Below are 24,791 nucleotides of genomic sequence, written 5' to 3'. Positions count from 1 at the left end.
TATATTTTACAAAAATGTATTTACAACAAAGCTACATTGGTTTTTTCAATACAGAACAACACTGCAAATTATAATACCTTTTTTTTACAGTTATAAACACTAACCAAAAACAAAACATAATATACACAAAATAACCAAATGCAAAAGTGATTCTTCAACATATATATTATTATATTCTAAAAATAAGTAATCTCAGTCACTTATATACAACCATAGTAGGTAAAATCAAGATGTCCCCTTCTTAAATGTAGACTTAAATTTACCGCTTCAAAAGTAATGGGTCAATTGAAGAAACCAGTCAACTAAAATAAATTATTCTCTTACATTTTAACAAAAAAAAAATTGGATACTCCACTAATAACTCGTAGCAAGATAAAAATTGTAATGATTTTATGTACACAAACCATGCAATTAACACACTCTCATTATCAAGGCAGTAAAATAAGTCTATACAACAATGAAATTTATATAGTCTTCATTTGGGAGCTGTAGATTCAGTCAGTTTTTTTATTTATCCAGTAGCGGGTGTTAAGACTGTTGCATTATATACGGTTCTGGAGACACCCATTCCGCATATCCTCTATTTACCAGTTCGCCATTTAAGAAAATAATTTGCTGAAACATAATTTATTATTAAATCAAGGCAAAACACATACTATATGCATATGCTCTTGTACACATCCGTAACACAAGCAAGCTCGACCGACCTTAATAGTTATTTACATACAGGGTGGCCATTTGAAAACGAAACAGAGCCTATTTTGGGGACCTCAAAACATTTACGAAAAAAATCCTCGGACCCGTCAATTTTTTATCGAAGGGGGGACCATTTTTTTGCTAGTTTCGCCCCCCGGGGGCAAAGCTATAACGGGGGTGACAAGTGCCCCCAAAATTTTAAATCGAATGGGGGGGGTCGAGTGATACCTTATTTTGAAGGTATTTTTATGTAGATTATAACTCTTAAGATTTAAATCAATTTTATTTTAAGTGCTTACAGCTAAACTCAATCAAGTAAATGTTGAAAATGTTGGCCTTCGACTTCCATACAATAATACAGGTTTTGTTCAAACCTTTCCCGTACTTTTGTAAAACTCCTGGGGTGATTTGACGACATTCATCAATTATTCTTTGTCGCAAGTTGTCTAACGATGTTGGCTGACTAGCATAAATTTTAGTTTTTAAATGCCCCCATAAAAAAAATCTAACGGACTTAAGTCCGGGGAACGAGGAGGCCATTCAATAGCTCCTCTTCTTCCAATCCATTCTTCTGGAAACGTTTGGTCCAAATATTGATGAACCCCTGCAGCATAGTGGGATGGCGCACCATCTTGCTGAAATACTAGACGATTTTCCAAGTACTCGTTGTTATTTTCTAGTATCTCCACTAATGCTGGATGAGTCGTATTTTCTAATAACTCCAGGTACATCTCTCCTGTTAGATTGCGAGGTAAATAGAAGGGGCCTAGGATATGGTTACCAAAAATGCCAGCCCAAACATTCAATTTTTCGGGATGTTGTGTATGCACCACACGAAATATTCTGGGATTTGAATCAGCCCAATAGAAAAAGGAACATTTATTTCAACTCTTTCAGGAAGTGGATAAACCATTATCACTGTTCAATGTACCGATTTTGCAACTAAATAACTTTAAAGTGCTATTTGTCACTACTATGATTTGACAACAATTGACAATCACTATTAAACTTCAAAATGTTAAAAATGTTAACGCTCTCAACAATAACCAAAATTTAACTAATTCATTTACATTTTTTTTCATAAGAAAATGTTGACAAGTTTTTATAACTTTTATTAGCCCCTGTATCGGCTAAGCAAATTAGTAGCGATTTAAAAGTTAAAGGTTATAATCCACATAAAAATACCTTCAAAATAAGGTATCACTCGACCCCCCATTCGATTTAAAATTTTGGGGGCGGTTGTCACCCCTGCTAGCGCTTTGCCCTTAGGGGGGCGAAACTAGCAAAAAAATGGTTCCCCCTTGAATCAAAAATTGACGGGTCCGAGGATTTTTTCGTAAATGTTTTGAGGTCCCCAAAATAGGCTCTGTTTCGTTTTCAAATGGCCACCCTGTATAGAGAGCCGGAGGTATAAGATTCCGCCCGTGGCCGAAGTTAGAGGCTAAGGTCGTAATCTTCCTCCGGTCCGAGGCATGTACAACGTTTTACGCACAACTGCAGAAAACCTACAAAATTTAATTAAACATGGTTAAAAACGATGAAAAAATATAGGTTACTTGTTTCTAAGGAAAAAACAAACATTGTAAAACAAAAATTTTCATAATTTCGGAATGGAAGTGAACGCTGAGCAAATTCCCTCCGAAACATTAGTGGAAGTTGATGAAGCTGTGTTGGGTTTGATCCCAAGCAAGTCTGAAGACCGATATGAAAAGGAGTTTTCATCTTGGGAATTCTGGATGAAGGAAAAATAGGTGACAGTTATCAATGAAACCGTCTTACTAGCCTATTTTAGCGAGAAGGTATGTTAAAATGATTTTTTATTATTTGTTATCCTCAGAGTTATCCTTTTTTATTAATTTTTAGTCGAAAACTTACCAGTGCAGTTCTTTGTGGGCTAAATCCATTGGTTATGAGTTCAAAAAAGCTAAGGTATTACCTAAAGAAAACGTGATCAAGTTTATGACGGAAGCTCCAGATGATACGTATTTATTAACAAAGGTAACATAAGGGCACAGTTTTCAGAGAACATCTGCTACGTTACTTGCCGACAGTGGACTCGATATTACGTCTATAAAAGAGGCATGGAGGATGGCGAAGCACATTCCTAGCGGAAGGCTATTTGGAAGATTCCGTTGATTCAAAAAATAAAATTTCGAGATCTCTACTGGGCGTGGAAGACAAAACGATGGACAAAGCTGGACCATCAACAGATTATTCAAGTTTAAATACTGTTCACATTTCGTCTTTTCCAGATTGCCCAATATCATTCAATAACTTGTCCAATTGTACATTTTATATCAATAAATTGACACAATAATGTTGTAATACAATAAATGTAGTTATTTTCTCCTAAGAGGTTTTCATGACAAATCTTAAAAATAAAATTGTAAGGAGACACATCATCGGTAGAGCAATAACAATTTAAAGTGTCCTTCATATTTTGAGAAACTATTATTAACACCCTGAATTATATGCATAAGGTACCTATTCGATAATGTGTAACAATCGATACAATGAAGTCTTCGAGACATCAAATTAGTTGGTAATCTTGAATGATATTTACCTGTGGTGGCACAGAGACATATATCAACACCAAAGGAGTCCCATCTTCAGTATATTCGGCAATTTGGGACAATATTATCGAACCCTTGGTAAGGCTAGCAACTAAACTAAAAGCTTCTTCCGCCCATTCTGCATCATCTCCTGCAACTCCAGAATGTAACACTTCTTTTGTGATATTAGCGACACTTACCCCCTGTCGGTTTTACATTTGCTAAGAAGCATTCGGCCGCTTGAAATGGTAGCATTAAAAAGTCCGCTCGAATTTGTCTGAGATCGGAGTTTTTAATCGTTGCGTAACCTCCGTAATCTAAAAATTTAATATACGACGCATCTGCATCATCATTCTTCGATATCACTAACGCTCTGTACCACGCGCCCAAAGAGTAAGCAGCACACACCGGATATTCTACGGTTTGATAACATTTTATAGGGTCAAAACATCTTGTATTTGTAACTACCTGGCAGAGGATTTGGCAACATCGGCGAATTTGCATCGGCATAACAAGCGTTCATGCAATTGCTTAAGATATTTAGATTAGGAAAACTCGGATGAGTTGGTTGTTGTAAAAATAGGTGATTCGGACTAACCATACAACTAACAATCGTGTCATTATTAATACCTTCTAACAGTTTTAGCTGTAAAATAATATGTGTATTTCAGTGAAAGATGCGAACGCTACACTTACACATAACTGTTCAGGTGCTAAAGATAAAGTAGGAACCGGAGGTTCAAATACAATTTTTTCTAAACTTAATTCTGGAAAACGTTTCAATGGGAATTTGTTTCTGATCATTTTTAGGGCATTTTCTATTTCAACTTGCATTCCTTCCATAACACAAATTTTTAACTGGTCGTTGTCCGGATGTTTTTTTATCACTATATGGGCATGAGCTTTGCTCATAATTTGATTTACGAACGTGCCATGGCGCCCTATTAGTTTCCCAACAAGATTTTGAGGAATTACGAACTGATAAATTGTAGGAAATACTGTATCGCTCGATACCGAGCCATCTCCGGCCGGCGTCCGCGATGGTGGCGTTGCAACTTCACTACATCCTTTACCGCTATCACTAGATCCCTACAAAATCATAGTATTAAAATACGATAATAAAAAATTTTGATTTAAAAATCACACAATTTCATGCCTGTAGATGAAAACATGGTAGTAGGTACATACCGCATTCTAATTGTGTCTTAATAGTCGACGTAAGTTTGCAGTAAAAATGGCATAGGTATAGAAAAAAAAATTATACAGTTTTGAAACAGTGGGTAGGAATTCCTTACAGACAAGTAAATACAGATGAAAAGAGTTCCCACCTCTCAGGGGAGCCTTCACCCCCTTTTTGTTCAAAAACCACCCTCCTAATACCACCTCACACTAGTGTTTTCAATTTTTCTCGAACTGCAACTCTGACTAGGCAATTGATAGAATCTATACGTTTTTTCCCTTTAACGAATCTTAAGCTCACAAATATGACGTTAATAAGAAAGCGCGTTATCATCAATGTTGCAAGCGCGTTTTGGAATGTGTCGATATCCAAGCACTTTCTGCCATAGACGATGCGGATTCTTTAATGGTCCAAACTGCCATTAAGAAAGCCCATAAAATTTCCACGGTAATTGTGGTAGGACCAGATGTTGATCTTCTTATTCTCAAAATTGCTCTTTCTCCTCTAGACAAAAATGTTTAAGAAAACATCAAGGCAAGGGCATCTAGTTCTCTCGATTTATAGAATTCGAAAATCCTTCATAACTGTAAAAATAATATACTTAGGTATTATTTGTTCACCCAATTAGTGAATGTGATACTAGTACAACATCGTACATCGTTGAACGCATTTAGATTCATTTCATTTAAACAATCTGTTGGTCAATCTAATCAAGACTACCACCAACATCAGCTGCTTTAGAACAGCATTCGTAAGAATGGGATTGGAAAACAATCAGTCAAATTTTGGTACAAATTTTTACAACAGATATACCAGCTCCTTCAATTGATATCGTCTAGTTTTAGAAAGGGTTGCGGAAAACGATGCAGTTGTGCTAAAGTGTTCGGTAACATGTTCCAGTTGTCATGGACAAGGATTTAATTCGGTGGTAGAGCAAGAATTACCTAAAGGGAAAACGCGTAGTGGTCTCTACGTTAAAGGTGGTGTAGCAAATGGGTCCAACACAAAAAACAAAACAGAAATTAAACATTTTTTTGTTTTTTGCATTACAGTAGTATTCTATCCATATTTGTGAGGTTTTTCTTATTTATTTTTATTTTATTTGAATTAGGGTACAATATAGGGATATTGGGAATATAGGGAAAAAAACTTATAGGACATAAAAGACACAAAATTTAATAAAGAATAATTTAGATACTATCCACTTTCTTCGTCAGGATAACAGTTTTCAAGAAAAATTGAAAACACCAGTGAGAGGTCACCCGAAGGAGTGGTTTTTGGACCAAAAGAGGATGAAGCGCCCTCCTGAGAGCGGGGAATTTTTTTGATATACAGGGTGTTTTTTTGGGAGCTTTAGTTAAAAGTTTCTGGGAAAGTAAAATAGGTAGGTTTTTGAAAATTTGTACTTAGGAGTTACTCTGAAGGCCGAATCGATGTAAAATATTTTCAAAATGGCCGCACTTCCGGAAACACCGGAAGTAGATAGTAACTTCGTTATTTTAAATGGCAACCCCTATTTTTTATTGCTTTTTTGGATTCTACGTGAAATTTCACTTCTTTTGATACCCATATGTCGATATCTACCATTTATGGTTTTTAAGTTATTTTGACTTTAAGAAAAAAAATGGCGGATGCAGATGGTACCTTGATAATTGATTACTTGCAAACGGTTGTAGTCATGGCAACCTATTTTTATCAGTGCATAGAGAATGAATAGGGCTTTCTTTTAGTGCACTTAAAAAAAAGTTAAGTTGCGTACGACCGCCCCTATGGATATCCAAATTTATGAAACTTCAAAGACTAAAAACTCAGTTTTTTTAAATGGAATGACCATGTTCTTACTATTCCATGAGATAGAGAATCGAAATGGGCATATTTTGACAATACATGTTCCTATAGCTATCTTTAACAGTTTCTGACTTATTCCCATTTTATTGAATTGACACTATTTTTTTAGGATTTTCTTTTTAGTAGTCGGCCATGATTCTATAACAATTGAATTTTAAACAAATCTAGTGACACTAATCCATCACCCACTGTTATAGGTTAACATAAGTTTTTCAAAAATCGAAAAATGACTCGCAGTGGTTTCACCTATTTTGGAATTTAATTGTTATTTATGGTGAAATGGGCAGAATCGCGGCGCGTGCTTTCCGTACATTCATTCGAAAACTAGAACGAAATTGTATGAATTTTTGAAATTTTGTACCCCTAATGCACTACAAACCGTTGAAGCACAAGTTATACAAAGCTCTACAAGAGAATATTTAAGAAAATGAATTGAATTGCAAATGCAAGATTAACAAAATAAATTCAATGCAAAATATAAAAAACTTTGTTGAAACATTTTTGGTATGGAATTGTTGCTAGAACAGATATCGCATTACCTCTCTTAATTTCCAGACTTATACGTTGTTTAAGAAATTCAGTTGAACGACTCTGTTTAGATTTTTCAAAAATTTTCTGTCCTATATCCTTATTAAATGAGTTATTTATTAAAGAATTATTTAGACTAGAACTAGAATCAGTGGTATTAAAGAATCCATTCCTTGATTTGTTTAAAATTCGATTGTTATAAAATCATGGCCAACTACTAAAAAGAAAATGCGAAAAAAAATGGCATCAATTCCGAGATCAATTCAATGAAATGGGAATAAATCAGAAACTGTTAAAGATAGCTATAGGAACATGTAATATCAAAATATGCCAATTTCGATTCTCTATCTCATGCAATATTAAGAACATGGTCATTCCATTTAAAAAAACTGAGTTTATAGACTTTGAAGTTTCTTAAATTTGGATCTCCATAGGTGCGGTTGTACGCAACTTAACTTTGTTTTAAGTACAGTAAAAGAAAGCCCTATTCATTCTCTATGCTGATAAAAATGGGTTGCCATGACTATAACCTTTTTCAAGTAATCAATTATCAAGGTACCATCTGCATCCGCCATTTTTTTTTCTTAAAGTCAAAATAACTTAAAAACCATAAATGGCAGATATCGACATATGGGTATCAAAAGAAGTGAAATTTCACGTAGAATCCAAAAATGCAATAAAAAATAGGGGTTGCCATTTAAAATAACGAAGTTACTATCTACTTCCGGTGTTTCCGGAAGTGCGGCCATTTTGAAAATATTTTACATCGATTCGGCCTTCAGAGTAACTCCTAAGTACAAATTTTCAAAATCCTACCTATTTTACTTTCCCAGAAACTTTTAACTAAAGCTCCCAAAAAAACACCCTGTATATTTACTTGTCTTTAAGGAGTCTGTATCCAAATTTTTAACACTTTATACATTTTTTCTCTCAAAAAATCTAATTTACGTCAACTATAAAAAACACAGTTTTTAGTTGAAAAGATAAGCTTTCAGTGAGTCTACAGCAAGTATGTCAAACTCATTTATCATCAAGGACCATTTTAAGGTTTCCACATATGGCTGCGGATCACATTATATCATATACACAATTAAGTATACAAAGTAATATAATAAATAAAACGAAAGAATACAAATAATCATTAGTATTCTACCCGCTTGAGAAAATGTACTGTGTATTTGGCAGCTATTTTTTTTTAAATAGGGACATGCTGTTTTCGCGACCCTGTGATATTTTTATTACCACAACCAGAATGAATCTACCTACCTTTTGTTTCAGAGATACAGGGTTAAAACAAAAGTTTGACTTTTGGGATGTTATTATATCTTACTGCTTACTACTTATGTACAATATTTACATTCCTTTTCCTGATTACATTGATGTATTGCAAACTACATTTTTTCCAAAATTTCCGTTTTCATCCTGTACCTCAGAAACCAACGTCGGTACATTGATTCTGCTTGTGGTATCAAAAGTATCACAGGGTCCCGAAAACCGCAACTCTATAAAAACAGCTGAGATACACTGCAGTCTCGACCAAAATAGGACACGCTGTACAATTAAATCTTATAATAAACAATGGGCCGCAGATTTTAATTAAGACGGTGGGCCGCGTGTGTGACATGCTTGGTCTACACTGCAGCAACTGCCGCAATTGGAAATGTCTACGTGACAATCTAAATAAGAGCATGTATAGTTGGTTCCCCAAGGGAAAAGTGAAATAAAAGAAAGTTTTGAATGTTAGTTCAGCAGCAGATGGTTGTGGCAATTTGCTATACACAGGCAACTATTACTTCAATATTGGTTTACATGACAATAAAAATGAATTCAAAAACCTACTTGAAAAAGTAGAAGAAAATTTCACATATCAAACAAAGTGAAAGAAAAAGATTACATTATATATTATTAAAATTATTAACAATGTTATTACATAAAAGGTTCCACTCAGCAAATCAATGGAAAAGTTAGGTAAACAGTCGCCAGTCGCAACATTTTCAATAAAACATTAAAACAGTTGCTTCAACAGGGAAGAGTGTGAAAACTTTTGGCAAAGGTCAAAGATAGTACCTAATGGGGATATACCAAAGTCGTGTGGTTTAAACCGTATTAGTTAAATAGCACACTGAAAAGGATTAAGGGTTAAAAACCACCAAAAAAGGCTGTAATCAAGAACATACGTACTGTACGTTCTATAAATCTGTCAAACGATTATTTCTTAATAAGGCGTTAAACTTTCTGCACAAACAATTGGCACCAAACTTGTCTCACATTTTTATTACAAATTATATCAGTATTGCTATTTGCTAGTTACTTCGATTGATTATTCAATCTGCATCAAAATAAAACTAAAAAATACGTTACCTCACTGTGACTGTCCGAAATGCAGCTCAATGACGGACTGGCCAACATAACATCCGCAGGGCTATGATTGGCAGAATCACGTTCACTACTTTGTTTATCAGTTTCTTGGTCTGCGTCTGCTCCACTAGTAGTGAATTTTTGGGTGACATTAGCTTCCACTTTAAGAGTATTAAACTTCTTCCTAAGAGTAGCGCCTACATCCTTTTGCGGCATCTTTCCCTTTTTATTTTTATTGAGCGGAGATTTTACGTTTTTATTTTCAATGGTTTCCATGGTTTTATTCGCATCCTTTTTGAGGTTTGTCGATTGTTTCTTTGGAGAAGCGGTGGCCATCAAATTCGTCGACCTTTCTGTACTCTCACTCTCTACGACGGAATTGGGTTGGTTGTCTTTTTTACTATTCAACCGTTCGACAGAAGGATTGCTTGTAGTCTTCATGGATTTAATTTTTTCAATTTCCAAATCTAAATCTTCATCCGATATCATAAGTTGACTAGATTTAGTAGACTTCAGTTCGGGAGGGAATACTATATCGATGGGAGAGGACTCTACACCCGAAATGGATCGTTTAAGGGTTTTGACAGAAGTGCACTCTACCTTTTCTACGTTTTCAACGGCAACTTGATTCTGTTCTTCTTGATTGACGAGTTCGGTAGACTTTTGAGGGTCACTTGTGGTTTCTGTTCTTTTCCTTTTGAACCATAAATAACTGAGCAAAATGGCAATTGGTAATGTAGTCCACACTAACAAGTGACGAGAATGAGACGGTGCCATATCTTGACAGATCCACGATTGAATATTTTACCAGAAATGTACGCCTGAAAATGAATACAATCAGTTACAATATGAAAGAGACATACGCTTGTTAAAAATATTGACAAATTTTACAAGTGGTACATACAAAACAAAGTAAAGAGAAAGATAACATAAAGATAACCCCTAATATTAATAAGATTGATAAAGATTGGCAATTAAAATTGCGTGTCAAGTTTTACGACTCAAAAACTTTTATATAAACTGTACTTTTTTGTTGAACCCGCCATCAATACAGAATGTATGGCAGCTACTTTCTTTGGTACATACGGTTCAAGTAAAGGGTGCGTAAGTGCGTAACTTCTAACATAAATAACAATTTGATCAAGGAAATAGAGAAAAGAGATAGTATATTATTCTGTTATACGGATCGCAAATTGTAGAATGGCAATGCCTTAGAGCAAAGTAGGTATATGATGTAATAAATCAAAATTTAGGTCAAATTGTAAAGCATGGCCTCAAAATGTCAAATGATATCGAAACGAATTTGCAATCATAACTAAAATCACTATTTTCACAAATTTGAAGATTTCTCGACCATTGTAAATAATCCACGGATTTCGGCTGATCGGCGCATCCGAGAGAAATGAAACTGGTTTGAAATTTCGCAATAAAAAAATCCAAGCAATTAATGGTTAAAAAGTTTATCGCAAATAAATAGGTAGGTACCTAACAGCGGGGAAAGTTTTAATTACCTAAAATATTTATAAATACCTTCGGAGTAAGAGTACATATATTGAGATTAATACAGGTTTTAGCATAGAATTTACAACAAATCGAATCTAAGTCACTTTTATAATAAATACTTGACTACAGTCAAACCGCCGACGTTACAGAAATTAGCTGAGCTATAACACCTCGGGATAGCTACATTGCACCCGTCCCTGTCCCTTATTAAACCAAGTAAAACATTCTAGTTTAAGATCTCAAGCAATGAAATATAATAAGAGTCTTTGAATTTTCGGCATTGGATTCGTATTATCATGGTGTGTTTTTATTCAACAGTAATATCCAAAGTGAATAAAAATAGCCGATTCAATTTTGACGTGTTGCTTAGAAGTACATTGAGTCAATTTGCCAATTAAGGAGACGAAGTACTTCTTCTTATAGTAAAACAATTTGACGAAAAACGACAAAATTTAATCAGGCTATTTTTTAGCACGCGGGATATTCGGCATGATAATGTCCCGGTTAATTATTCACGGCGGTTTCAACATTTGCGAAAGAATTTGCACCAAAACCGGACATCGTGCAAGAGATAAGTGCATTCGTAATTAGCGCATTAGGTAGACTTGTTGCCAGTGACAGTTTGGTATCTAAACAACAACAAGTTTGTGGTCGTCCAAGTATCTTGGATATTTGAAAGTAATAAAATCAGAAGCGATAAAATTTTGACACATTTTTAATCAAGAACTTGATTTTTAATCGGATAATTTTCATTTATAAATTGTTGCCTCCTGGAAAAAACTCTCGATCAAAAGCACATGGTAAAATCTCTCCAACTAAATCTGTCGCGATTTTATCACACTTTTGATGTCTAGTTTTTCCATTGCAACAAAACTTTCGTGTAAGAATAAAATTATATCCGATTAAAAATCAAGCTCTTGTGTATTTACCCCCGACAAATGGCACTACGTTCGCACTTCTAGATGCAATACGGGGTCTTAGGGACTTCAAAAATTCAGCTTTATAGCTGGAGCGATTTTATCTTATGCTTTTGATCGAGAATTTTTTCCAGCAAGCAACAAAATTTGCGTGAATTAAAAATAAAATTATCCTGATTTGAAACCAAGATCGAGTGGATTAAGGGAGATTAATAAAAGACACTAAATTTCACAACCACTATACAGGGTGGTGACTTGCGCCATTGTGTAAATAAAGTATTTAAACAATGACGGATTTCAATGTAAAATTCATAATATGCGATTATTGGCTCCCCAAATTATTTTAGAGCAAAAATGTATTAAGGTTTTTTGTAGAAAAAATTTTTTTACGTCAATCAACCGTATTAGTTTTCAATTTTTTTCATAATAAAGACGGAAAATTGGAAAAATAAAAACCGTATCTTAAAGTCACTAGATATAGAAAGTACCGCAATCATCCGCCATTTTTGGGCAAATTTGCTGCCAACTTAAAAAATTGACAAATAAAATCTGAATACCTGTCATTTTTTATAACCTAACTTCATAGTACTGTCATGTTTTATAAAAATATATACAGATATCTCCAAACAGGTGGAACAATTCTTAACATCAAAGTTACTAGAATCTGGTAACTTCCGCCATTTTTGGGCAAAAATCATACGTTCTCTCTCTAACACACGAGCCCAATGGATTGCGGTACTTTCTATATTTAGTGACTTTACCGTATCTTTTTCAATAATCTGTGATGCCATGGAATTTTATAAAACAAAACGTTAACCCTCTGTTATTATTGACATCGCACATTTATTACTTGTAATAGTAAATTCGTTTATTGTTAAATAAAATAAAAATGTATTCATTATCCCAGAAAATTGAAATGATGAAATGATTTTAAGCGCGAAATAGTGCCCTTCAAGTTAGCACTTTGTTTAGTGTAAAACGAGGTGTAAAATATCCAGAGTCAAACTACCATTACATGCTTGTTCGAAACAGAAATTTCACTGTACCCGAGAATGAGAAGTAAGGAACCATATCGTCGAAAAATGATCATTGACTAATATGTCAATGAAATGACATCCGCTTAATTATAAAATGCTTATAAGATTTGATTGACCTATCGAAATAAATGTTGCCGAATTCGGAATTCATGCAAACGGTAAGAAAATTTAAAAAAAACTTACATGACTAACGTGCCACTTCGTTCTAAGGGTTTTATGATAGACGCAGAAGTAACCCGTCTCATATCTACGACTATTGAGTAGGCGCATGACTTAGCTGTAACTTATTGCACCACAAATCGTAAGAGTTTCACATCTACTCCTTTATTGTTTTTAATGTTTATTAGCATTATTAGGATTTCATTTCGCTGCACAAATTGTTGAAAATGACGTTGCAGACCAATACCAAGTGAAATAATTACGGCGTGCGCGTTTTTACAATAGTTTCGATATCACTGAATAAATACGTCATCGATAAAGCATAATCAAGTATGTAAGATAAATAAATTGTCATGAGGTGAGATTGAAGTGTTGCGACATGATCTATAAGACTTGGAAATCCCATATTTTACTAAACACAGGGTTCTGAAAATTTAGCGCCTTCGCTGTTTCGAAAATTTAGCAATGCCGTACCGTAACTCCTATTTGCAACAATTTCTGAACAGTGTACGCCACCAAGCAATAGACCGACCATTTTCCTACTCGACACCTAGTCATGAATCGTACGAGAAATTTATGTTAGACGCACTCACTGCTTATTGTAGTGTATCGTAGAGATTTGTCTCATATTACGCCTGTAACAACAATTTAGATTGTCAGCGCCAGAAACGGCCTCTTCGAAAAGATTATAGTAATGCTAAGAAGGGAATGGCGTTGTTACTGGTTAAGTTTTTCACAAACACACCCTTTTTGGACAGCCGTTAGAGGAGATACTAAAAAAAACAAACAAAAACGTAGGTCCCTCTGCGATAATCATGACATCATATTACCATAATTATGACTGATAGTAAAGCGTTTCTCTTTCTTTATCAGTAGTTTTCACCCTAGTCCGACAGTTTTCCAAAACAAATTTTGCTTCTACCACTCTCTTGTAAAAGTTAACACTGTGGTACATACTTAATTATAAAAATGATTTATTCTACTCCATTTGCAAAGGCCATAAAAACAAATTACAGCGAGTAATTCAAAATTGAAGGTCGCCGATATCGGCGTAATTAACTAAAAATTACAATACCTACAAACAGAGAAGCGATAATATTAATTAAAAAGTAGGCGATTGTATACGATAATTTTAAAAAGAATAACAATCTGCTATAAAGTGGCAGGTATAACAACGCTTTTTTTTAATCGTCCGTACTTTTTATCGATAAAGTACAAGCTAAATAGCAAGTAATTCGAGTCTAATTTTTAGGTGCCACTGCTAAGTTTGAGATTCTACCAAGGAAACCTATTGGTTTACTAACCTAACTAATTAGTCGAATAAATACCAGATTTTTCAAACGATGGATTAAGATTAATCAATGATTAAAAATGTTTATTAATTAAATGCCACCTGCGATTAGAAGGTAAGATGCTTCCCATTCTGCAATTGTTAACCATCGATTAACTTTAATCATAGTTTGTGAAAACGACCATTAGATAAAGTAAGTACTTAACGAATAATTTAACAATAACGTTGAGGTAAATAATTTTCATCTATATAAATATGGGCATTGTTTAGCTCGTGCTACATATGTATACCTACTAGAATGAAAACATTGATTGGAAACCATAAACTAATTTCCTACAAAATGCTAAAAAAACAAGATTAATCTTTAAACATTTTAAAGTTAGAACAAACGGACTCGAAATCGTTCTATAAACTAAGTTCCCATTCCATTTCGAGTTCAGAATGGACTTCATGATACCAAATTTAAACATATTTCCCAACAATCTAAGGCAATTCAAAGAATCTGATCTAAAACATCTTGGTATATCTTTACTAGCATCTATTCGTTTTTTTGTTGAAATTGTCACTCGAAATTCTCTTCGCACCCTAAAATAATTTTACTAACATTGTACCTACTCCAATTCTTTACTTTAGGGAAAATGTCGGATGCTTGCGTAATGCGTAATTACATTTTTACGTAATCGCTGTAATATAATGACCCCGTGTCCTTCGAAGGTGGCGCGTCGCAAGAGCCAAAAGATCAATAAAGGGTTCTATCAAATTCAAGGACAGCCAAATACGCGGTAATAACTAATCCCCTTTATATTGAGACAAACGAAAAATCTAAATTACTTTGGAATTGAGGGTCAACCAGTGATCTTTAAAAAATAAACGTAACGTCGAATATTTATGCAAGTGGCATTTGTTTTTATTTATCAATTCGGCCGGATTTGGAAACTGAATTCACTGCTACTACTGTTCTGTGTTGTGTAAGTATCGAGTATCTAGTTGCACATTTTCCATTCGTAGACCAAAGGGGCCTAAGTAACGTGTTCGCGCTGCCATGATACTTTTAAACAATTTGTTTTCTAAACAAGCGAATCAGCACCTCTGTTTTGGGAAGTAGCGAAAGCTATCCCAACGAATCTTCAACCACACTTCAACTAAACTTTAAGTAATCGTCTAATCGCTTTAACGATTATTGTGTTTACGAAATAAATTTTATTCGTTTGAAATTATTACCCCACGAATAGATAACTTAAATAGTTATTTACGTAAAAGTCTGGAAAATGATACATTACTGGCGAGGAAATTCATTTTTATCACAAAGTTAAAAAACTCACTGAAATCTGGATAAACTTTCCGATCGAATTGACAGAACACAAATTAATTTTTTGACGGATATATGCTGATCGATGTAGCTGTTAAAACAATTGCTGCCACACCGTCAAACGCGCGATGTTTAAATAGTCGTTAAGTTTTCTCCAATTTTCCAATTTTCTGCGCGATTTTCATAGTTTTTCTTACCGTAAGAACCTTCTACACAGTATTAGAAAACTTTAAAAAAAAAGATGAACGAAATCGGTAAAGTCGTTCTCAAGTTATTGCGTGACCAGAAGAAACAGGGGTTCATTTTTATATATAGATTGTATTTAATTGTGTTAATAAAGTAATTTGTAGGTTGCCATTTAAAATTTTTTGCTTTTTTTAATATGACCAATAGTAACGGCTCCAGCATCAATGTTCCTTTCTTTTTATTCACCCTGTATATTCGTATTAAAGTGTATTACGTAGGCTTGACTAAAACTAGTCTTGTCCGAGGTCTTGTCGTAAACGTTTGTTAAGCACATTAGGAGTACCTACTCTATAAATAGGTAAGAAATATCAGGTCCACTATAGTCAAATCCGTTTCGCAGATCAAGTCGGATTCACGAGTCAACTGAGTTTCGGATTAGCAAGTCAAATCGGCTCTTAGGTCACTCGGCTGAATCGGGACTGCGAATGCCTTTCCAGATCTGCCAACGCGACTTACGTATCTGTTATCTCACTGTATAGAAAGCCCATGAACGATAAAAAAGACTCGACCATTCGCACATAAAAAACAGTAATTTTCATTCTTCAATTAAGTCATTATCAATTGCGTAAATAGATTATTCGACCTCGTCCGTAATAAATAAAACTTTACAATACAAGAAAAAAGTATAATAAACATTGCTTTTTTTTATATATTCATGGCATTTCCGTTGCAATTGTAATTTACACTTTGCTTCTTTCATAAAGCAAACGATCCAACGAAATGCAATTTGTCTCCCTCTCTAAACGAATTAGTTCCATGTCCGAGTAATTTTCAATGACTATGCACACTTTAACTAAGAGGTGTCAAGATCTTTAATAAAATGTTAATTAATAATTATAAACTTCTTAGATGCGGAAAACTATTTAGAACTATCAGATGAAGAATAATATTTGATGCAAACGTGCTTTACGTAAACCAGTTACAATTATATACATTCGAACATAGTTCATACATCAAAAATAGTTATTATTTTGTACAACTAGCTAACTAACTCTCGTTCAATTGACATGAGCGTTCTAGTTCAAAAACTCCACTTTCTTCTCAAGTTTTACACATAATTTTTTGTGAAACTTGTTTAGAAACAAATATACTTTGGTCTCTAAAAAAGGGCGAGGAAAATGTTTTTCCTCTCTAGTGAGGAAAGTAAAAAACGAGGTAAAAAAAATAATCAGCTTCGTAAAATTAAATGTAAATTTCGGAATTAAATTGCTTTATAATTCACACCAATTTGTCATTCATATAACATGATCAGGACCAATGAAATCCATTGGGTTTGGTACATTTTTGAAATAATAATCTATGATTTCCGCAACTCCCTGGTGCAAAAAGTTGATGGTCTTATTTTTTGGACAATATATATACGTAAATGTAACGTAAGCATTAATAAGTAAATGTTTAGGTACTACTTAACGTTCAATTTGTACGATATTATTTATTTTTTTCTTATAGCAATAAAGTGGCAATAACTTTTAGTGAGGCGAGCTGCCCTCGTAAAATAAAATTATGCCTACCTAATGAGAGAACTTATTACTCATATTAGGTATCTACCTATTTATTATTAGATTTATTCCCAACCGGATGTTAAATAACATTTACGATAATATGCTTTTTATGCGAATTACTTTGAATGTAAAATTATTAATCATTGGCATTTATTTATATAGTCACTTTCAAAATAAATTATGGTAAACGTTATATTTACATTTATAGCACGTGAATGTATCGGAAGAAAGGTAGATTAGCCACCTATGCTTTGTAGAATAAATCGACAGAAAGAAATATCATACGATCCTAAAAACTTATGATATCATATGATATAGTAGCCTACTGCGCAATGATAGCATTAATGGCTAGTATAACAAGGCAAACAACCCCATGAGATGTTGTTCCCGATATAGTTGAAGTAATTGTCAAATTCAAATCATGCTCATAATGAAACTTTCTCGGAATGAAAAGGTGTTCAAAAATAAACCGAAATGTCTTCCAAATAACGTCATCATCTCAGCATCTTGGTTAAAATTTCAAAGAAATATCTTCATAAATAAGAAAGTTGGCAGTTTGTGCATGTGCACATCCGATTTTTACCATATGCGATACGTTTGCCGAGTTTAAAATTTCAACAAAATATATTATTAATAAATTAGAAAGTTGATATTGTGCAGGCTGCGCATGCGCACATTAATCGGCAAGATTTTTCTGCCCTACGACTTTGTAATGCAAGATGATACAAAAATATGCTTACTTTACGAAATATGTATAAGTAAAAAACTGAAAAAAGGAACATTTTGGTGTTCTTGGACCCCCTCCAAGTTAGCACACCGTCCACAAGGTCGAAAACTTAGGATAGAAATCATGGTGTTCTTCTCAAAAGTTCCTGAATATTCGCAACGATAAACAAGGGAACTCGAGAGTGAACTTTTACAACAGTAATTCCTGGTGACCGAGTTCACCTTTTGTATCTAGATTTTGTAGGGGACATTTGTTTGTGTTTTAATTAGGTTTTTCCAATTAGTACTTGCAAACCAGGATGATCACTTGGACATTCTCATGCGAGACAGAAGTGATACTGAGTAGCTCCGAAAGTTGTCATTTTACCTTCACGAAGTGCGACTTAATAGCCATTTGCAACGTCAAAATTAAGTACCTATCACTTAATTAAAGTTAAAACCATAAGTTAAATGCCATAGCAACGATTGTCTTAATAATCGTTGCCTTAGATTTTAAGTTCGACTTAACTTTAAGCAAGGGTTAATTTTGATGGTGCAACTGGGCATTAGTGTCTTATTCAGGTGATTGGAGAAAAATAATTTTTCGCTTTGATCGATTAGCTCGAGATTATTGGAATTTTCTTGCCACCTGCACCTAGCTAGTCTGAAAATTGTTGCTTCGTAACTTTCGTTTAATCTTTAATGAAACATTAATTTTTGTAAATCGTTTGTAAAGAATTATTTTTGTAGTTTAGTAATTTAACGAGAAGTTCTCGTGGCGATACCATTCTATTTTAAAGTTGTTTATTGCTGATCAAGATTAGTCCTCGATAGACCAAAATTATGAAACACGCAATTTTAATTTTGGAATTACCGCGGCGAGGTTGGGTGCGACCTTGACGTCTAATTACACCTGTAGCATCCCGACAGGAAAATAAATTTTCGATTTTCGTTGCTAATGAAAATTATAGTCTTTAATTACACCAAAATGACATGACGGAATGAGAAAGGATAAGCTGAAAAAATAAAAAATCTTGTCAAATCCGAAAGGTTAGGTAATGCGATATGACCAAAATATTGATTGTGGTATATTTTCCTAGTTTTACTTTTTATTTTCCCAGTGCTTTATATATTTGAACTTGTTCCCAACAAAGGATCTAAAAAACAGCACAATATGCAGGTGACGTCTAATTGAAGTGAACAACTCCTCCCAAAAAAAAACGCTTTTTTTTCACACTTCCCGTAATCACGAAATGAAAGAAAGAACATTTTTGTTAAAACTTGCAATCACAGCAATTTAGTGATAAGCGCACGTGGCCAAATTCGTTGTGTAATTGATGTTTACTTGTTTGTTTACAAAAAAAAGTAACTACAAAGAATTTAGAAACCTTTACTCCAATTCTAGGGCTATTAGGCGAAGGTCGTACTTTTACTCACTTCTTAAAGTAAAATAATCGATCAATCTAAGACTAAAAAAATGTTATTAAGTGCAACAATTCACAAGACCTTGCTTTCGTCAACTTTCACGCGACATTTATTAATTAAATCGCTTCTGGTGTGGATTTTGTAAATTTTAATTCCGTTTGTATTTTACAACAAATACGCAAAAAACAATACCTCATTTAGAGCCACTTTTGCTTCGGTTAATTTTAACCACAACATAACGATGCTGGATACAATGGAAATTAACTACGGTTGTAACTTGGGCCCTTAGATCGTCATTTATTTACCTACGTAGCAGGTTTGAAATACCAGCTATCTATTTCTGATAATTTGTAATTATCAATATGTTGTGTTTTTTTGGTAAAAATACCACACATTCTCAAAACCACCTAATCTTAATTCTAATCTTATCAAACATTATTGACGAGTGTATATTTTACGTTTTACTTTTCGCTACCCTCAAAATCGTTACAAAAAATGTCCACTGTAGAGTTGAATAACCCTTAAGCGAACGGCAGGGTCCGTAATTGAGTTCGACATTCTTAAAAAACCTTTCTCGCGAAAATGATCGAAATCGATAGAATTGAATAATAAATACAATACGTACCATTGCGAAATTGATTAAAATCCGTTAAATTGCCGAAAAAATAACTTGACACAAACAAATTCACCGAATCGTTAAAAATAGTTCACAATATTGCAGTAAGGAAGGAGGAAAACATGCGAATGCGATATGTAGTAAGAGTAACCGGCTTGTTTCTCATATAATAATACCACGTGGCTATGGTGTTCACGCTGGCAATCGGCGATTTCTGAATTCGTCAGATATCGCGCGCAGGTCTGTACTAACTCAACTTCACGTGGCAATGTGTACCATACGGCGACATTTACGATCGAATCAACGTGTCAACCAAATTTTGGATTTAAAAAAAAGCATCGAGCCGATCCGTGAAACAAAGGTGAAAGATTGTCGGAAAAATGACGAAATTTAGTCATTTTAAATGTCAGGGATCACCGACGGGTCCGAAATGTCATCGGAATTCGATAACATTACATAAAATGGTACAAATCCCTATTACCCTAATAATGCACGTGTAAAACGGATAAGGTTAGCTTGCTTAGTGGATGGTGTTTATTGAAGCGGTCAAAAACTAGGAATAAGTAAATAATTGTTTCATCATGGGTACATAATTTGTAAGGTCAATCCGAATAATTCAAATAAAACATGAAGAAATACAAATAATTAATAAACTAGTGTTTGGAATTTGATACAATGAAAAACTAACTCGTATAATGGATCGAAATCATCGATTGATAAATGTTAACAATTGAACTTTGAGAAGACTACTCAGAATCGGTGTTACATACCATTACCGAGATCTCTTTATACCGGGTGAATACTTTCAAACCGACCATAGGGAATTGATATGGGAAAACAGTTTTTCGCAGCTTGTTGCTCCCCAAATTAACTTAGAGGGTTCATAATGGCATCACTGGAAAGAAGATCAAGTAGCCATGACCCGTAGATTTAAGCATCCGGAATTGTCAAATTGAAAAACTATCTGTCGAATTGTCGATATTGACGGAATGGAGGTCTGATTAAATTCCACGGAAAATAAATCTGCGGTAACTATTACCGCCGTAAACGTTTTTTTACAATAAACACTTTTTCCTCAATGGAATACATCGTAAGTTTTGTAGTAAGTACCAATTAAAATTATTGACAGTTATCGTACCTTGTTTTCATGACTACCGCGATTTTTTAAACCAAGTACACAGTTTGACTACCTAATTTCGCAAAATAATAATTAACCGTGCAACTAGACTTCTTTCCAATGGTGGCATTATGATTAATTTGAGGAGCAACAAGCTGCCAAAAACTGCTTTCCCATGTTAATTCCCTATGTTCGAAATACCCGTATTACTGAACAAATCTTTCCATAGAAATTTGAGAGTTTGGTTCGTTTTGTCAGCCAAGAGAATCTGTTCCGAGACCCAGGAATGAAAACGAGATTGAAATCAAAATCCTAATTTCCGTTCAAATATCATATTTACTGATGAGTGTAATATTACAAATGGTCATAATGAACACGTCTGATCCAATGAGAACCCTCATGAACATCAAGGGCGTCGACGGCTTACGAAAAAAAATGATTACCCTCGCGTAAAATTTGATAAAGACAACACATTCGTATACAGTAACCTCAGAACAATTGACGTTTCCATCAACCTACTTGTCAATTGAAATGTGTTTATATCATTCTTTTTGTTACTTATTGTTCCGTGCTCGGTTCCGTGTTTATTACATTGCTTTTGTTGTTCGAGTTTGCTCAAATAGTTTAATTGAAATCTAAGAAATAATTTAAAAATGGGATACACCTTAGCTGAAAGAAGTCCTACACATACTACAGAAATTTTTAAGAACAATTTGCATGGTTTTGATAATCATTTTATGCTTTTCGCCCACCTCACGTGTTAACTAACACCTGCTAAATTTAAAAAAAGCAGCTTTTTACGATTTCCGAGTGCCGAGATCTCAAACTCTCAGACTGAAGGACGAACGAACGGAATTCATTCATTTGGTGATTTTAAAAAAAAAGGCTTTTTAAATTTTATGACATCCAAAATTAAAAAATTTGTAATCCGTGACACACTTCTGCATGGCCAAGGAGAGGGGGCAGCAAGCTCTAAATCCGGTCGTGAGTAAGGAGGTTGAGTGAATTACTCAATGGTAAGTATGTATGTCTAATTGGGTAAACAAATGACAATAAGTAGATGCTCTGTTAACACAGAGGATTCCTGATCTAAGTTCATGCTTGGAAAAGCAAATTTTGGGAATTATATCAGGATGGTGTAGCAATCCCTGGTTTAAACACAAAAGGCATATAAAACATCTGAGCCACATTACTGTTGACCCTAACCGTGTTATGACATTATGTGTTCATGTGTACTGTTCTATCATATCAATTGGGCGATGAACTTTTAAGAATAAATAAAGCAAACCTACAACCATAATATTCAGTGAATTCTTGAGGGGTTGTAGCTTTTGTAGAGTGAATTCAGCTAAGAATATTATACGATCTGTAAACACTACATCAATCGCTAGTACTAATTACTATGCGATCAAAAATTGTGAAGTTACCTTTGGAATTTTTGTTTGTACTTCCAAACACAGACCATCACTTCCAAAGGCGACTCGACAATCGACATCAATCCTTTTTTGATCGCCCGATATAAATATGTATACTAGTACATAAGAGAATAATTTTATAAAAGTACATATTAGCAAATACACCCATGATAACCTCGCAGTTCACCAAATAATTTTCGAAACAGTTTGAGTATCATATTAGGAGCTGCAATAAGATAATAACGATTAAAGTTCGCACGGTTAGGTACCTACCTATTTAGACTAAACTCGCAAAGGAAATCTCAAACTAACCTTTAATATGGCATGATAATGAACATTTTGTGAGTACTCAGTAACAAGGAGTAGCTAAAAATCGCACGATAACAGAATGGGGTCCTCAGTTCAGAAAACTAAAATAAAATACAATTCCCACAAATTAACTAACATTACGAAAAAGCCGGATACATTTAACTATATAAATATAGGTACCTACTTACAGGAAATTATTTCAAGTAAAATTTTATCAGAAAGAAGACTTACCAATTTACTCTTTCGAACTATAAGGATAACAACTCCCAATCTCCAAACAAATAATTAAAAAACTTCAATGTTAATTTATTACAAGCAAACTTTTCCACGTGCTACAATGTTTTTAAGAAAGTACAACATGGCGGATCGGTTTGGAATATAAAATAAAACGCGTTTACGTTCGGTTCGGTTAAGGTCGCCAGTAAACGTCAAGTTACAAGGTCAAATCGCAATTACAGGAAGTCTACCTTACCTTGTTTGGCAATTTCGACTGGAAAACTATTTGCGCCATCTAACAACTTGTGGAAAAATTGCTAACAGAAATACTACCCATAAGCTGCGGTTCGTTAGTCTACCCGCCAACTAGATGGCGGAAGGATATATATATATATAAATACATTTTATGCTTTATGGCCACTACTAGCATTGTTTAAATAAAGTATTTAAACACTGCCACTACCTATCTATTTTTACTGTTTTATACCAAAAATGAGAAAAATGTTGAGTCGTTGACTCGTTGCTAATGATTTAACGGGTTTTAAATAAAAGATAATCGGAAGACTTTGACAATGTTTTGTGCGGAAAAGCATTCGCGCCGAAAAGTTCGCGAAAAATCGTTTTATGAGAATCCTATAGCCCTCATGGAAAATTCGCCCGTGTGTATTTCTGTGCCAAAATTCGTTATGACAAATTTGTCTCCAAAGTTGTCACCAGGCAAATTTACACCGTGAACAATTTCTCCGAAATATTCATGCCGGAAGGCCAAAACCAAAAAAATTTCCACTCCCTTAAGAACACTTATTTGAAATAATTACTATTCACTCAATTGTAGAACTCCATTTTGTTTCTTTGACAAAATCAGATTCCGAAACTTCACCCCTCAGTAAAACTGTTTAAACATTCGTTATTGCAGCACCCTCTCTCTACTGTTTGGCGGAATATTAAATGTTTACTGTGGACTTATGAACGACTAAACAATAATTAATTTTTAAGGTGGCTATTAAAATCAAAACCTACTTGATTGAAATGAAAAAAAACCATTAATTTTACTATAGGAATTTTTGTTTATACATCTTTGATAAAGGAATACAAAACTCTTGAATTACATTTTGAGTGTCTCGAAATGAGAAACTTTGATCACTTTTACCCATTTACCCTAGTTTCGTTTTTCTATAATAGAAAATACGATTGATAGCGAATTTCTTTTTGGACTATTATAGCAAAAGAGCGTTTTTTCTTGGAGGAGATTAGTAGGCGACAAGTTTTTTTAAGGATAAGTAGGTATATTTCGGTTCCGAAACATTTCAAGAGCGAATTTTCCGAGGCACATTTACCGGAGCAAAACTTAATCTTACGCTTACACAAAAAATAAGTAGGAAATCAACTGGATCAGCAATCCATTTCTGCATTTTCTTAATTAACTTTTTAGTTGCGTATTTTATCATAGGTACGCACTTCTAGTAATTTGTGTGGAGTCTGTTACCTTGTGTTATGAAATATAGCGCCTAGGCTAGGATTGCTAGGAGATACTTTTTTAGTGTCAAAAATTTCGAAAGTACAAATTTTTGCTTTTTCATTACTTCTAATTAAACCCTAGCCAAGGAGTTATTTTTTCATAAGATACCTAAGGATGGGATAGAGAAGTACGGTGTCGAAACGTCTATGGAAGCAACAACGTATATGCAGTGCATTCCTTATATTCTGCTCAAAAGAAAAATGCTTGTAGGTACATATTTAAAATGCAATTTCCACATGTGGAAAATAAACTCATACGCACGCAAGACCGCGATCAACATTTTATTGGTGTAATTCGCTTAAATAATATTACCTTGCAGACCACAGCTTCTTAAATATAAACT

The 24,791-nt window shown here is 34.1% G+C and overlaps 1 protein-coding gene across 1 annotated transcript; it reads right to left on the bottom strand.

Moving 5' to 3' along the window:
* Positions 1–220: 220 nt before the first annotated feature.
* Positions 221–23,099, bottom strand: LOC116175868 (KH domain-containing protein akap-1). Its single transcript, XM_031494218.1, has 7 exons — positions 22,945–23,099; positions 9,166–9,983; positions 3,945–4,337; positions 3,717–3,894; positions 3,449–3,664; positions 3,260–3,399; positions 221–615 (listed from the first exon to the last, which is right to left on the bottom strand). Exons 2-7 carry the CDS (start codon positions 9,937–9,939, stop codon positions 529–531), a joined length of 1,788 nt encoding a protein of 595 aa, XP_031350078.1. The 5' UTR covers positions 9,940–9,983; positions 22,945–23,099; the 3' UTR covers positions 221–528.
* Positions 23,100–24,791: the final 1,692 nt, after the last annotated feature.

Source organism: Photinus pyralis, unplaced genomic scaffold (genome assembly GCF_008802855.1).
Source record: "Photinus pyralis isolate 1611_PpyrPB1 unplaced genomic scaffold, Ppyr1.3 Ppyr1.4_LG7, whole genome shotgun sequence".
Taxonomy (NCBI): Eukaryota; Metazoa; Arthropoda; class Insecta; order Coleoptera; family Lampyridae; genus Photinus; species Photinus pyralis.
Note: the sequence above shows the minus strand (reverse complement) of the source record. Positions and strands in the feature narration are given on the sequence as shown.